The sequence below is a fragment of the Eublepharis macularius genome, chromosome 15, assembly GCF_028583425.1.
Source record: "Eublepharis macularius isolate TG4126 chromosome 15, MPM_Emac_v1.0, whole genome shotgun sequence".
Lineage (NCBI taxonomy): Eukaryota > Metazoa > Chordata > Lepidosauria > Squamata > Eublepharidae > Eublepharis > Eublepharis macularius.
Window position 1 is genome coordinate 49,641,897 of NC_072804.1, and position 16,376 is coordinate 49,658,272.

The 16,376-nt window shown below is 44.4% G+C and overlaps 1 protein-coding gene across 1 annotated transcript; it reads right to left on the reverse strand.

The window, feature by feature from the left end:
• Positions 1-1,443: 1,443 nt before the first annotated feature.
• On the reverse strand, positions 1,444-16,376 carry LOC129342787 (phospholipase A2 inhibitor and Ly6/PLAUR domain-containing protein-like). The gene is made up of 5 exons (XM_054998673.1): positions 15,848-16,376; positions 7,311-7,427; positions 5,847-5,996; positions 3,741-3,881; positions 1,444-2,232 (listed from the first exon to the last, which is right to left on the reverse strand). Exons 1-5 carry the CDS (start codon positions 15,894-15,896, stop codon positions 2,015-2,017), a joined length of 675 nt encoding a protein of 224 aa, XP_054854648.1. The 5' UTR covers positions 15,897-16,376; the 3' UTR covers positions 1,444-2,014.

The window sequence follows — 16,376 nt, forward strand, 5'->3', positions numbered from 1 at the left end:
TTGACACTGGCAATATGGTAACCATTGAATATTAATTCCTTCATCTCTAATGTCTTGCCAGGAGTTTTCCCTGAGCATTTACCATATTGCCATACATTTAAAAAACACTTTTATTTCTCATATTGTTGTTATATTAAGCTTCTATCAGAGACAGGAGCTGAGAGCTTGGAGAACTCAATAAGTTATGACATTTAAACCATATTCTCAAGAGTTTGTCTCTAATTTTATGACTGCTTTTTTGCATTTTAATAATCATTTTGTTTGTTTTATCCATAAATAATTATGTAAGCCTTCATCTAAGACTGCTGATTCAAGCTTTACTATTCTTTGTCTTGGATTTTTAATCTAGATCACAATCCAGACCAAACCTGCTGCTTGATAATATGTTTATATTTGGAACGGCTAACCCTCCTCTCTTTTTCTCATCTTGAAGTATTTTAAAACTTATTCTTGAATGCTGTGGCAAAGTTCTTGACATAGAACCCATTCTGAATGGTCCGTAAGAAGATGTGTCCTTTAAGCCCACAAGAAACCCATGATTGAAGTCCAGAGTTTTCCCTGGCACTCCATTGGCAATAGATTTCCACTTTGATAGCCACAGTATGGATAGAATCAGGGCTTTTTTTCAGTGGGAACGCGGTGGAACGGAGTTCCGGAACCTCTTGAAAATGGTCACATGGCTGGTGGCCCCGCCCCCTGATCTCCAGACAGAGGGGAGTTGAGATCGCCCTTCGCACCATGCAGCGCGGAGGGCAATCTCAACTCCCCTCTGTCTGGAGATCAGGGGGCGGGGCCACCAGCCATGTGACCATTTTCTCAGAGAGCAACCCACTGAGTTCCACCACCTCTTTTCCCAGAAAAAAAGCCCTGGGTAGAATGTTGGAGAAGAACCACGAAAAACTCAACCATGATGTTTACTTTCTCTCTCTCATACTCTCTCATATAAAGCTGCTGAAGGAGAAGAACAATTTATTTTACCTCACTTCATTTATACTCTGTCTTTCTCCTCAGTGGGAACCCAAAGCAACTCACGCCATTCTTCTCTCCTCCATTTTTTCCCCTTAGAACAAACCCAGTGAGGTATTGAGGACGAGAGTTTTCTGACTGGCCAAACGTCACCCAGCAAGCTTCCATGGCAAGAACGAGGATTTGAACCAGGGACTCCCAGATCCTAGTACAACATTTTAACCACCACACCAGCTTTCATATATTTGCAATGTCAAATATCTTGTTATATTACATTAACTTTTTTTATTCAGAAGTATATTTCAATTCCAGATATTATTTTAAATTAATTGTGACAATTTATATGAGAAACAGTGTGTACAGTTTGAGGGGGTGTTATTTTTGCCTAAGGGAGCCATTCAAGACAATGAAGAGTAGTTTGTAATGGGGGAGCTTTTAGGAGAGAAAAGCAAGATATAAATAAATAATACAAATAGATGCAGTTTAATATTTATTGTCTTTTTGAGTGAGAAATACTGCCTTTTCTTCGAAAGCATCCTTAAGAAATATTGCACACTTGAAATATGATCCATTTGGAATTTTTCAGAATATTTTAATAAATTGTATTCTGGGATTGTTTTTGCTGCCCCCTTCCCCTTGAAAAAGGCAGTTTCAGACATTTAAAGTGCAAGGCATACAGAGCCAGCACCCAGTATTCCCATGATGTGCTGATACATGATAGCAACAGCGGCCCAACCTGGGCACTACCAGTCCCCCTCCTGGGGGGGGGGGGTGCTGAAGCATCTGTAATGTGCAGCTCCTGCCCACCCACTTCATCCAAGACCCAGCACTGCTGTCAGCTGGTGAGCACCACCAGACCCAACCGCTGGTTGCACTGCCCATACGCTCCCTTCCTCTACATCCAGGGCCCATGATGGGTCCGATGAAGTGAATCTTTGGTCATGAGGGCCGTAAGAGCTTTATGGCACATTCGCTATAAAATGTACAGTCAGTAGTCAAGCTAAGAGCCACAAGCAAACAGGCAGGAGGAACGGCTCGAACAGTATCATTAAATCTGTGCTCGGGGGAACCAGTCCAGCAAGAGCCCAGCAACAGTTTGGACAAAGAGTCCAAATACTCCTGGAACGATACTGGCTACCCCAGAGGCTAGCGTGCAGTTGGCCTTTACGATGTTATGGATCCCATCCAAAAAAGAATTCTCGTGCATATCATTACAAGATGCGTTGTTTGCACATCCCTTTAAGATGATCATCACGTTTGTTCCACCTGCCAAGAGAATTGCAAGAGACACTGGTCAGAATCAGAGTATCCTATGATTACCAACCATCTGGGGGAAGGGTGGTGGCTTAGTGCCAGAGCATGTGCTTGGCAACCAGAAGGTCCCAGGTTAGCTCTCTGGTAAAAAGACCAGACTGGTTAAATACTAGTTAAAAAGACCAGGTGATAGGTGATGTAAAAGGCCTCTGCCTCATTCCCTGGAGAGCTGCTGCTACTTAGAGTGAGCTTGATATCCCAGTGCTCCAACTCAGTAGAAGGCAGTTTTATGCAGGGCTTTTTTTCAGTTGGAACACGGAATGGAGTTCTGGAACCTCTTGAAAATGGTCACATAGCTGGTGGCCCCGCCCCCTGATCTCCAGACAGGGGGGAGTTTAGATTGCCCTCTGCACTGCAGGGCCACCAGCCATGTTACCATTTTTGCCAAGGGCAACCCACTGAGTTCCACCACCTCTTTCCCCAGAAAAAAAGTCCTGGTTTTATGTATTCTATTTCTTTCTTTTTAAAATTTTTATTTAACTTCGGTTGCAATATAAATACAATTTGAAGTAAACTTGTAACAAATAGTAAATACGCATAGGCACATTTAGGTAATTAAGCATTATAACTAGGCAGTCAGAACATATTTATAAATGGATTGTAGGCAGAGAGAAGGTTGTGGTAAAAGGGGTACTGTTCTCCACTGTTGGTGGAATTGCATAGAAATTCAGAAATTCTGGCTAAAAGTAATAAAAATGATCTTCAACATGACAAATGACTTAGGGCCAAGCTACACATGACGAATGACACTTGAACGGCAAGTGGATTGATTGGAGGGCAAGTGAACAGGGAGAAATACACTTGCTGTTCAAGTGTCATTCGTCATGTGTAGTTTGGCCCTTAGTTCCTTTAAAGCTGGAACCTTTATTAAACCTTTGGCTTGATACAACAATTCCACCCACTCAAAAAACTCTAATAGCTATTCTTCTACCAGCTGTAAAAACAACTATCACGACTTGCTGGAGAGTGAAAAAGGTCCCGCAGGTCTCAACCTGGTTCCTAAATATCTAGGATTATTTTACTATGGAGAAGATCTCTGACCAAATTATGCTGGTAGAACGTCCCAATTATAAATCTAATTTCATGGAGCTCTGGATCCCAGGGTTGGAATATTTGGGGAAAAAATTATCTCATGTGTAGAGTCATCTCAAATATATTATGAAACTCTGAGTTATGTGTGTTCTATTTCTGTGTGTGAAAATGAGCGGCTGGTTATTTAGGAACCAGATTCAATCTCGTTCAAGTTAAAAGCACAGGAAGAAGAGAAGGGCAAGAAAAGACTTTGTTTCTTCTAGACATTCAGGGTGTTGGAGGTGGGGAAGAGGATGGGGCTAGGGCAGTACGTACGAAGGCAGAAGTAGGACAGGGGAGAGAAAGACTCCAATAGAATGGGATGATATTGGTTGGCACAACCTTAAAATAATGACCAGGATTTCCATCTACAATGACAGATAAATTACCAACGGTTATACTTCCAGATCTCTCAAGGCAGTAGAATTGGTCTCCGGTACATTCGATGATCTCCTCCTTGCACTCAAGACTGCGTAGAGCGTAGCAAGCCGGGCATTGCTTCCCATTGGGTGTGGTGTTCAAGGGTGGAACTGCATGAAACAGGAGATGGTAAAGTTTGTAATGAAAGAAGAACAGTCCTAGCAAAATGATGGGGGTAGGGCTGCCAGGTGGCCTCTTTGCTCCCGTGGGAGAAAAATGGGGGTTGGGGTGACATTGCACAACACCACAACGTCACTTCCTGTTGTACCTGGAAGTGATGTCATAATACTCTAGGAATTCTGTAATCTCCATGGCAGAAAATGATAGAGTTTTGAGGCATTAGAACGTTGTGATGTCACTTCTGGGTACAACCAGAAGTGATGTCGTTAGATCAGGCAGCATTGATTCCCACCTCCATTTCTGCTCCTGCTGGGAATAAAGAGAAGCATCAGGAGCCACAGCAAGGAAATTACCTGCCATGGTGGGCAATCTTGTGAGCCTAGATTAATTGGGAGAGGGGGATAATGTGGGCCAAACACAGCTGACTTCTTCACTTGGCCACTTTCTAAGCCCCTCCCATTCTACAGAGTAAACCTTCTGGGATGTCTTTTCTATGAACCCATGTAATTACTGGGACACATTTCATCTCTACCTGAATGGCCAGTTGTCTTGCCACATGAAGAAGTCATGCTTACAAGAGGAGGGAGAAGAAGCAATGATGCGTATGCATTGCCTGATGTGGTGGTATCACCACAATACCTTTTAAAATGCGATCTTCCACTTGAATACAAAACCTTGGGGTTTCAGTCTGAGGATTAACTGTATGGTTGCATGCATTCAGGACTTACCCTGACCTGGATAGCTCAGGCAAGCCTGTTTTCATCAGACCTCAGAAGCTAAGCAAGGTTGGCCTTGGTCAGTAATTGGATGGGAGACCTCCAAAGAAGACCAGGGTTACAGAGACAGTCAATGACAAATCACCTCTGTTAGTCTCTTGCCTTAAAACCTCAGCAGGGGTTTATAAGTCAGATATAACTTGATAGCACTTTCCACCACCATTCGGAACCTTTGTAAGTGCAGAATGGAAGCGTGCCACATGAACTCTTGTGACTGCAACCAGGAAGCCTCTGGATTGGCCAGGCATGGGTTAACTGCTAAGAACCTGGCCTTTTCCCTTGGCCTGCTCTGTGGTACTTTCTACTTGCTAAACTTGTGGTTCAAGTCATTGACTTTAGGAACTCTGAACAGGAGGGTCTAGATTAAAGCGAGGCCAAGCACCCCCACTGTAGTCTAGCCCTGGCAGATACTAGCTTTTTAGTCCTGAGAGAGAGAGTCTACAAGATCCAGAGAACATCTGTACAACAGCAGTAGGTAAAAAAAAAACATAGTCCCCTGTGCAAGCACCAAGTCATTACTGACCCATGGAGGGATGTCGCATCACAATGTTTTCTTGGCAGACTTTTTGTTACGGGGTGGTTTGCCATTGCCTTCCCCAGTTATCTACACTTTACCCCCAGGAAACTGGGTACTCATTTTACCGACCTTGGAAGGATGGAAGGCTGAGTCAACCTTGAGCTGGCTACCTGAACCCAGCTTCCGCCAAGATTGAGCTCAGTTGTGAGCAAAGCTTGGGCTGCAGTACCGCAGCTTACCACCCTGGGCCACAACAGTAGAATGATCTATATAAGTGATGAACTGATGCATAATTCAATCACACCTGCCTTTGTCATTTACCAGCTATTGTCATTCGGCTTCTGTAATCACTCCACTCTCCAAGACAGAAGGACAGATGGACTCACATTCTAGCTATATCTGAAGAAGTGAGCCATGGCTCACGAAAGCTCATATCCTACCACTAATTTTGTTAGTCTTCTCGGTGCTGCTGGACTCTTGCTCTTCTCCACTACTACAGACAGACTAACATGGCTATCCATCTTGATCAGTAATAAGGTGTACAGTACTAAACTGGATCCTTTGGAAAGGAAGGATACAAAAGATACGTGATAGGATTGTGGGGGTTACCAGAGAGTTGAAGTTGTAGGAAAGCAGAGGGAAAGGAAAGAGGAGGGACATACGGGTGGGAATGATCCCTTGGCATTCGTTTCCCATGCAGCAGGTGAGTTGGGTCCATACTTCTCCAGCCCTGCCTAGGTTAATGGAAGTGAAGGGTTCATCACAGGCATTTGACCGGACGCACATTTTCGCAATGCTCCTCACCTCAAGAGCTGTACAGATTTTAAAAAAGACAGAACTTTTAAATAAATAAATAAGGTAGGCACATCATATTGACTGCACAAAGCTTCTGTATCCTAGAATCCGCCCTCTGATTCCTCATGGACAGCATTGCTAGATTCATCAAATGGTAGTAACTCTCAATTGATAGCATACTGGTGGCGGCTAAAACACTAATAGCAGCAAGATGGAATCAGAGAAGTATCCCAAATGTAGATCAATAGTATGTTAAAGTCTGGGATCCGTTCATATTAGAAAAATTAACATATGTTGTACGCAAAAACGAGAATCTCTCTCTCAAATCATCTTTGAAAAGTGGTGGCTCTTCTTTGAATTTATTGCTAATCAAGATATGTCTCCTCCGAATGACTTATACCAGACAATTCTTGATAATCACTCCATCTGTTAGTATATATAGTTAAAACTGTTCTAAGTGTATCTTTGCTGTTGTTACTCCATGAATTTACTGTTATTGTTCAACATTATTGTTTCTTCTGTAGTTGTAGTTATGTTTCTTAATAATAATTTCTTTTTTTTTAAATGATAGTAACTCTCCATGTCACTAAGAGCAGTTGATCTTAGACAAAGGCAACAGCAGAAGAAAACAGAACAAAACCATTGCGCCATGGGCAGTCTTAGCCAATCGGAGCTGAAGAAGCTGACCCTTGGGAGAGGCAGCTGCCCACATCCCCACCTGCCAAAGAAAAAGAAAAAGAAGAAGAGCAGGTTCCTGCTGCCATTTGCAGTTACCTCATCTGGGTCTTGGGGGCTTCCAGCAGCTGCAGTGGCTAGTGTCCACCTCTCAAGTGGCAAGTGCCCCCCTTGGTTGCCCCCCTTGGCACGAGCCAGGCAGTAAATTGTCAGCAGTTCCAAAGGCTCAGAATTCCCAAGACCGTACCTGCATAGAGCAACTAATTCTCCAAAAGCCCAAACATTCGCTGTGAAATTATCTTAACCTCCCATCTAAGCTCCATCACTGATGGTGCCAATCCTGAAAAGGCCCCGTCTCATATAGGTACCTGATATATAAACAATACACAATGCAAATGGCAAGAGGATAAAAAATGCAGTTATGGAAACTGATCGAAGAGCATAAAATAAAAGTGAATGGACAAAATAGAATAATTTTCACAGTTGGATGCTCCAGTTAAAGTACACCATAGCGGGCGCTCCAGTTCCGCTGGCTTCTACTCTGTAGTATAGTAAGCGAGGATGACTAGGCCAGCCTTCCCCATGGAACAGAAAATCAGAGTGGTGTTTGTCCCACATTCACTGGGCTGCGCTGGCATTGGGTCTTCGGGACTCACCTCCTGTGCCCTCTAGCAGAGTGATGCCACATTTGTCTTGGCCAGGTGGGCAAAACTGTAAGGACCCTTTGCAAGTATTCCCAAAGCCTCCACATATCTCACAAATTAAAGACATCCCTAAAAGAGAGACAAAGAAATGGTAATCAGATGTTACCTTTTTTTTTTTGGAAAGCAGACAATCTTCAGATTCGTTAAAAAAAACAGCATTAAAGGGGGCTGTCAGTCAGGCTCTGCTAGTTAGATCCCCAGTTACTTCACTCCAGTTAAAGTTTCTTTATTAGAGATCCATCAGTATCAGTGCACTCAGACAACAGCATTGGCAGAAGTGATGTAAAGGGGGAAAGCAATGCTATAGGGCAAGGTTACTGCCCTGGGATAAGGACTGTTAGAATTTAGATGTGCATGGCCTAGAAGGTTGGATGGGGTAGGGGAAGGGAAGACAAAGATGAGCTCATTTCATGTCTCAGGGGGATATGGCTCCGGCTGGCATTCCAAGGACACTTTCCCATGCCAGTCGAGAAAGTGAAAGCAGCCACCTGCAAGATAAGCAATTCACAGCTACACAGTTAGACAGCTACACAGATATTTCTTTACACACTCTCAGAGGCCCAGAATACAATACAGAGTATAATAGGCACACATAGCAGATAAGCAGGGCACATCTGACAGGGGCTGTTGTGAAGACAGAGGTTCTGTTGCATTATTCTCACGCTGCAAGCACAAGTATTCTTTTCCCATGATCTCCAAGAGTTACAGAAACTTGAAACTAAAGAACCTACCAGTTTGAAGGGATATAAATAAACTTTAAAACAACAAAACCGGAATACAAACATCTTTCTGATTGGTTCTTCTATAGATCAGAAGGGCTATGCAGTGCCAACAAGAAGAAATACTGGTTTGTGAAACCCACCCCAAATGGATTTCACAATCATCCTGAAAAAGAACCTGGGGTGTATGCCAATGTCAAACCCATGCAATGATTTTAAAAAGATATTATTCTCCGCCTATACTAGAGAAATAAGAACATTCTCTCACTATGAGAAACAAGAAAAAAAATTTCACTGTCTTTTGAAGATACATACAGTTTGATAGATCATTGGAGCAAAAGCCCAGGAGTGAAATCAGGCAAGATCCGGGTGAATCTATTCGTTTCTAGCTTTTTTAAAAGGAACCCCACCCTTTGGTTTTGTGAGAAGGGGGTGGAGGATAAAAAAACCTGTAAAACCTAATCGGCTGCCCACCAGTGGCTTGGAAAAGAATAGTGGAGGAAGCTGGGGAGAAATTGTGTGCAAAGAGCTACATCAGGCCAACTGGGCATATCTGAAGCAGGTAGATGCAATTAAAGCAAGCATTCCAAAAAGTGGGATTGCAGTCTTCCCATGGGGAAAGACAAGCAGAGGTGCTCTCCAGGTGGTCGCTAGACTCCAGGTGGAGAAAATAGATGCCTGGAGGGTGGATTGTATACCATTACACCCTGTTGAGGTCCTTCCACTCTAGGCTTCCCAGGTGTTCACGGGAGGCGGGCAATTTCATGGGAGTTTGCTCCATTGCCCACCTATTTCTGGGGCCAAATAGGCCAGAATTAGCCCCATGCAAAATGTGGGTGTCAGCCTGTGGATGGCAGGATATGGCAAGTAGATCCCTGGATCATTTCAGCAAGACACCAGTCCTTGGTTAAATGACTTTTATTCAAGAAATCAGTCTTTTCCCATATACACAGGTCCATAGGAGTACATGAAGTAAAATGCATAGGAGCATGGCAACTTCTCTTTGAAAGGAATAAGGTTTAAGGCAGTTAAAAGGCTATATACCCAAACAACCCCCTTCCTCCTAAACCACAAGTTCAGAAGCAGTCTGGGAAACATTTTTGGAGTTCACACCCTAGGCATACAAGATACTGAGAAATGCAACATTTCAGACCCTCAAGGTCAGTCCACAAAATATCAACAGGAGACATTGTCCACAGCTTTGGGAGCTGCCAGGCTATGCTGTGAGAAGGAAAGGGGGTTTCAAAAGCTAAGGGACGTACTCATTACAACATGAGATTAGTTACAATACTCATGACCATAAACATCAGACTTAACATTGACATGGAGGAATGGGTACAGTCAAACATGACAGTGGAGCCTGCCAATGGCTGGTATGATAACGCCACTTCCAGGAAGTGATGTCATCATGCAAGTGTGAGGAGCGAGCACAAAAATCAACACTCCGAAGGCACAAGGCAAGTGCCAGGTTCCCCCCTCCTTCCAGAAGGGTATAGGGACAGGCAACCATATTTCACTCCCCAAACCATGCCCTCTCCAGGCTCCACCCCCAAATTTCCCAAGCTGGAACTAGTAACTGTAGGCCCTCCTGCTTTCTATTTTTGCTCTTATGGACCAGCGGGCCACCTGCTGTGAATATACACACTCCTCTATGAGCTCTGCCGTAAAAATCCCATGCTATGCTGAAAGGGATGAACATTTGTAGGAGGGAGGGGAGGAGAGGAGAGGCTTGGCTAGCCTATCAGGAAGGGGGAAGAGGGATTCCTTTTCATAAGCTGGTAGTGCCGGATTGGTCAAAGGCAGTTGAGGGGCAACTTAGCCCCTAAATACATGGCTGGCATCGCACAACCCCTCCAAGCTGGGGAGGAAGAACTTAAATGGTCACCTGCCCAAGCACCAGGGGACAAGGAGAAAGGGAAGTGAAGCCTGCAGTTAAAGTCCCAGCTGCCTTGTACCCATTTCTCAGACAGAGGAATGCCAAGGTAGCTCAGGACATTGGCAAGTATTCTTTTTGCCTTTTATTTTCCTAGTTCTCTGTAATGCCAGTACTCTGCTCTGCTATAAGTTCCTGTGGTTTTGTGCTCCTAAGTTTGCACAGGATGTTTTGTCGTTTTAATAAACATCTATTTCTCTTGCAAAAGATCTCAGCCCTGCCCCAGGCACCTGGCCATTCATCCAGATGTAGATGCCAAACACCAAGCCAAACTAGAAGGATTAGCTGGGTCTGGGGGGGGGGGGGTGGAGACTATTCAGTCACCCCCACATTCACATTGGCATCCCATTCTCAGACAGCATGGAGGCATGGGAGTGGTGGGGGGGGGGAGATGGGATCTGGATAGTCCAGTCCAATGGATATGAACAACTCAGCAACCAACTTCTCTAGAGGGGAATTTCTCTAAATGGTGCCAACAGGGCTAGAATTTGGGGCAGAAATCCAAGGTCCTATCTTGGCAATTTAGAAGGCCTTTCCACCACTATAAGTCAGCTATACCATTACCAGCTGAGGGGTGGGGGGATAAGAGCATTAAATTCAAAGTCTGAAAACATCTAACCGCAAACACCCCAATTTCCTAGTTTTTCACAGGGTTATAAAAAGTGTTATCAACTCTAGTCATGAAATTCTTGGAGATTTGGGATTAGTGTTGAGTAGTGGAGGGAATTCAGCAGAGATGTGATGTGGTTGCTAACCTCCAGTTAGGGCCTGGAGGCCTCCCAAATTATAACTGATCTTCAGACCACATACATTAGTTCCTCGGGAGAGAACAACCACTGAGGTCCCTTCCTCCCCAAATTCCATCATCTCCAGGATCCACCCCCAAATCTCCAGGAATGTATTAACCCAGAGTTGGCAGCCAAAGATGTCCTAGAATCCATCTTTCAAAACTTTCCTCCAGGGGAACTAATCTCTGTGGTCTGGGGATCAGTTGGATTTCCAGGAGCAATGTAGGCTCCAGTCTGGAGATTGGCAACCCTACTTGTAAGTGTGAAGCATTGTGTACGTCAGGAGAAAAAACAGGAAAATGTGCATAAGTGTTCAGAGAAAAACCAGGAAAAAATGCATATAATTTCTACTTTGATCATCTTGGAACATGTGGAACTCCGCAGACAAACCAAAGCACTTTGTATTCTGAACCACTGTAAAGAGACCCATGCGGAAAAGCTCTGTGAAGTAAAACTGGGATTGGAGGGAAGTCTTAAGAAAGAGTTAAATAGCTGGCCAACAATGGGATGCAGCTTAACCTCCACAGTTCCTTGCATTTTCTGGTAACTGCCGAGTTGTAGTGTTTGGACGCTGCCAGCTTGCTGCCCCAATAAACAGATTCCCTGTTAATATAACCATCACAGTGAGTATTTGTACTTTTGGAATGAATACTTCATGTTCCCAGGTATAATTAGAATGGAGTTGTAGAGGTAATGGAAGCCTTAGTTGGCTTCATAAAATCTATGTTAAGTGCTAAGATGTTGCGTTTTCATCTCCCAATGTAAAACAGTAGCATTAACTCTGTAATTTCCTGAACAATAATTGCGCTTTTTATCCCATTGCAGTAGAGGAGCAATGATTATCTTGATAACGGAAACCTCAAAGCAAACCTGTTAAAAACAGATAGCAGCAGTGTAGTATCTTTTCAGTACGAGACACCAATTTGTCATGAAAACATGTGTCAAGTTGCAGAGAACCCTTTATCAGAGATATCAAAGTGTTGCACGACGGGAAAACCTCCAATCTGCGGTTTGTAGCTTTTCTGAAAGAGGCACCTGGCAGTTTTGCAGGCGATGAGATGGCGCTTAGTGCAAACTGCATCCCAGTTTTACAAGAGATTGTATTATACTGTTTTAATGCATTATTCTAGAAAGGGTATGGGACTGTTATGGTTGCCAATCTACAGGTGGGGCAAAGCGAGTCTGGAAAGCTACCCAATGAACAAGAAAAAATTTTTTGTGCAAAGTGCCAAAGTGCTAATATACATCATCCAATAAATACTGTATATAAATATCCAATAATCATATACAAATAAACACACACACACACACACAAATTCAATCAAAAGTCCAGCCAGTCTAGCTTCACCACAGGGTGGTTACTTGAGAGATGGACAATGAATTAATCCTTTTTTCTGTTCTCTTGTAAATTGCGTTGGTTTTTGGCTTACAACTATAACCACTAGATCACATTGTCTCCTGGAAAGACTCCACACAGAAACCAATGCTATACCGGTTGGACTTTTGTTTGAATTTGTTTATATATATATTTGTATGTGATTATTGGATTTTTATATACAGTATTTATTGGATGATGTACATTAACACTTTGGCACTTTGGCACAAAAACATTTTTTAAAATATTTAATTCATCTTTAGTGTACCCCCGAGGTAAATCTCCAGGTGGGGCCTGAAATTCTCCCAGAATTCCAGCCAACCTCCAGACTACAGAGAGCAGTTCTTTTGGAGGAAATGGCAGCTATAACATCAGATCCCTTACTGAGCTCTCTCTCCTCCTCAATCTCTGCTTTCCCCTGCCTCCACCCCCAAACCTCCAGGAATTTCCCAATACGGTCTCACCTGGAGGTTGACAACCCCTCCTCACGCCAACTGTGCGAAGTAAGGCTGAAAGAGAATGACTTCCCCAAGATCACCTAATGAGTTTCATAGTGGAGGCAGGATTTAGTCCAGCGCTGAAAAAAATATACCGCTAAACCCTGCCATCATCCTCAGCAGTTGATGATAATACAGGATACTTAGTGCAGCTTCCCTTTGAAGTCTCTCCAACACATCGCTGAATTAGAATGATGTCCACTCAAGCGCTTTGATCCCAGAAACAGACTGATGGCAGACGGACAATATTTGACACTAATCAAAGAGTCGGGAAGCCAGATTTATTATTTATTTTTTTAAAAAAAAGGAGAAACGAACATGGGAGAGATTGTGGCAAAGGGATGTAATAAAGGGATCGGGGAGAGGGGGTTGCAATGCAGCCACTCAGGGATACTGCTTGCAGGGGGCGTGTTTCTGACATACAGTCAAAGGAACCATATTGTTGTACAGTGCAATCCTAAGCAGAGTTACTCCAGTCTAAGCCAATTGTGAGCTTAGACTGGAGTAACTCTGTTTAGGATTGCACTGACAGTCACATGATTAAGATTCTGCAATGTGTGATGGGGACGTGTATTTTTTCCATACTGACAATCTAGACAGGTTATATCTGGTCAGGGAACCAGTGCAGGGAAAAATGATAAAGGAAAAGTTCCTCAGCATGGAATTTAGGATTTTACTATGGCCCCAATCCACACCTCCACCCCACACAGATGATTTTAAAGGCATCTTTAGCTATCCTGAACCATCCTATCTGGGGGGGGGAGGTACATGAATTGTGTTAATAAGAATGAAGACAGAGATCACTGTTGGAGATAGCAGCAAAGTGTATCTACTTAGGCCATTACTATTATTGTGTCTGAATAATTTAAGTATAGAATATTCTCTGGAAACATCAGAAGAATCAGAAGGTGAAAGGCCACCTCTTAATTAAATCAAAAGCTGCATAATACCCAGGGCTTTTTTTCAGCTGGAACGCGGTGGAACGGAGTTCCGGAACCTCTTGAAAATGGTCACATGGCTGAGCGGTGTGGAGGGCAATCTAAACTCCCCTTTGTCTGGAGATCAGGGGGCGGGGCCACCAGCCATTGTGACCATTTTCTCCGAGGGCAACCCACTGAGTTCCACCACCTCTTTTCCCAGAAAAAAAGCCCTGATAATACCCTTTTTAAAAGGTCCATCAGAACAGCACAACATGGTATGAGAGCCCTCAAGTTCTCCAGAATTCTTCATTGGGCTGGATGTTAAAAACAGGGTGGATGAGGGACTCTTTTAAGCCATGAAGTTGCCTTATACCAAATCACATCTTTGGTCTATCGAGGTGAGTACTGTCTGCTCTTCAGGGTCTCAGGCGGAGGTTTTTCCCATCACCTCTTACTAGGTCCTTTTAGCTAAAGATGCTGGAGATTGAAACTGGTACCTTCTGCATGCCAAACAGATTGCTACTACAGTATCCAGCCTCCAGGTGGTGGCTGGAGAACTCCTGGAATTACAACTGATCTCCCTGGAGAAAATGGCAGCCTTGGAAGGGGGACTCTGTGGCACTATATCCTGATAAGGTCCCATCTCTCTCCAAACCCTGCCTTCCCTAGGCTCCACTCACAAAAACACCAGGAATTTCCCAACCTGGAGCTGGCAACCCTGTCTGCTACTGAGCCATTGCCCCTTCCTGACCTCCATTTTACCTCAGGTCAGAGGTTTTTCAGTTGAAGAGTAGGAGCCAACTGTGGTTGTTCTGAAGAAGAGGAAGTAACTATTTGAATGGCAGCATGGAAGGGGAGGGGGGAGCCCAAGAGCACGGAACTTGTACTGCCAAAGGATGCTTTTATATTAGGGTTGAAGAAATAATTTCTTATTCCCTCAAGACAATATTCACTGAGTCTCTCCACACGAGGTGCCTTGGTGCATTTTCGTCACATTTAGGAGATGTAATGTTAGCCAGGAAGCGTAGTTTAAAAAGACAGAGCCAGCGGAGATCATTCGTCAGAGGGTTTGTTAATTTCATCTTTGCCTCCGGAAGGCTCTGTCAGTTTCACCTCTCCAGTCTAAAACTGTGTGGGATCAGAGCCAGAGAACAGTGAGGAATGGAAATGAGCTGGAACTGCCTTCCACAGCTGGCCTTGGGCCTGGAGAGGTTATAATGGGCTGAAGTTTCCCTCCCGGCAACTCACATTCCTTGCACACAGCTCCAGGGTATAGCAAAGCCTTTGCCCTGCCGTCGGCTCTGTTCAGACTACCCTTCCCGGCTAACATTGCCTCTCCTGACACGTATTCTTCATGTGTCAGATGTCTCATGTAGAGAGACTCCCGCTTTGAATAAGCAAGTCTGCTAGAAGGGGAGTAACAACCATGGATGGGGCTTGGAACAGACAGGCTCAGCCTTCCAAAGAGCTGCCTGCTGAGTGACAAATCTGGAGACTTCAATGCATGCATCACCTGATTTAAAAGCATTTTTTTCCGTTAGCTCACAGCATTCAGGAGGACCAACGTGATGAATCACCAGGATGTCCCCTTGGTACCCTGCTCTCCTCCTCTTCTTCCCCTGCTCTTCTCCTCCTTCCTGCCCAGCCAGCCTAAGAACTGTGTTAGGCAATAAGCCTGAATAAAATTGCAAATTGTTTTGCCACGTTGCTCCTAAGTAGATTCGGGCCGAGGCTTTCCTGGACTCATTTCCCTTGTGCAGATAATGTGCCGGAAACAGAGCATTTTTCTCATTGTTTACAAACGTACACTGCGGATGAGGGGAATGGGGCAGGCAGGGCCAGCCGATCCGTAAAAGAGAATTTCCCAGACAGCAGCAAGCGAAAGGCTCTTTCCTGCCATCGAAAACCCAAGACCTCCAACTTGTTTTGCCTTCATGGGCTACTTCCAGAAGTGCCTAACCTTTTCCCCCAGCCCCACCCAAACCAGTTGAAACTCCAGTAGCGACCAGTCCAAAGTGCAGACCAGAGTTTAAAAAGGGAATCCATCTTTGCAAACCCAAGAGGACTCCCATGACAAGATATTAATGCAGATTTTGATCAATCCGTTCACTGAGAAGCACAGTCCCCTGCTTCCTGCTGCACTAGGTGTGATGATAACAATTACACCTGCAGAGAATTTGGTAGCAGGGGGAAAGGGAAGGTTTGAAATCTCATTAGACCTCCCCAAACCTGCTTGCAAACAGCCCCAGATACTTACCCAGATCTACGACAGCAGCCAAGAGGCAGATGTTAAGAGATGTCTGCATGATTCCAGATGTGAGCTGCCACCAGGGTCCAAGCCAGGCAGGAAACCTTGAATGCAGCAAAGCTTCTGAGACAGCTGTGGCTCTCCTACGAGGGGGGGGGGAAGCAGAGTACGGCTTCCTAGGAAGGGGAGGAGGCACTGAGAAAACTCATCCAGTCTTTGCCCTGCCTCCAAGGTCAAAGTTAAACAAAACATATGAGGCCCATTAACAGGGTCCAATCCAATCCCTTCATCACCGTGTGAATGAAATCTGGAGGAATTTCAGCTGAAGAAGCATCCGAGTTTGGATGCTTCTGCAAGAATCTGAGATCTCGAGAAGAGACTTACAACAACCACCGCTCCGTTTGGGATCAAGTGTCTCCAAGTTTGTTTTTAACTTTTTGCAATTCATGAGAGAATCTGGGAAAGTCTCGTATCTTTCTGTCGATTACAAAGATCTCAGCGGTCTTGCGAGCAGCCTGCTCTGACATGCTTTTGTGCC

What these genes read in the sequence shown, in the direction of transcription:
- LOC129342787 (XM_054998673.1), bottom strand. Translation starts at nt 15,896, where the DNA reads ATGCAGACATCTCTTAACATCTGCCTCTTGGCTGCTGTCGTAGATCTG. An exon ending in GGCTGCTGTCGTAGATCTGG is followed by an intron (nt 7,428 to 15,847) that starts GTAAGTATCTGG and finishes TCTCTCTTTTAG; the next exon opens with GGATGTCTTTAATTTGTGAG. An exon ending in ATCTGGAAGTATAACCGTTG is followed by an intron (nt 2,233 to 3,740) that starts GTAATTTATCTG and finishes TTCTCTTGGCAG; the next exon opens with GTGGAACAAACGTGATGATC.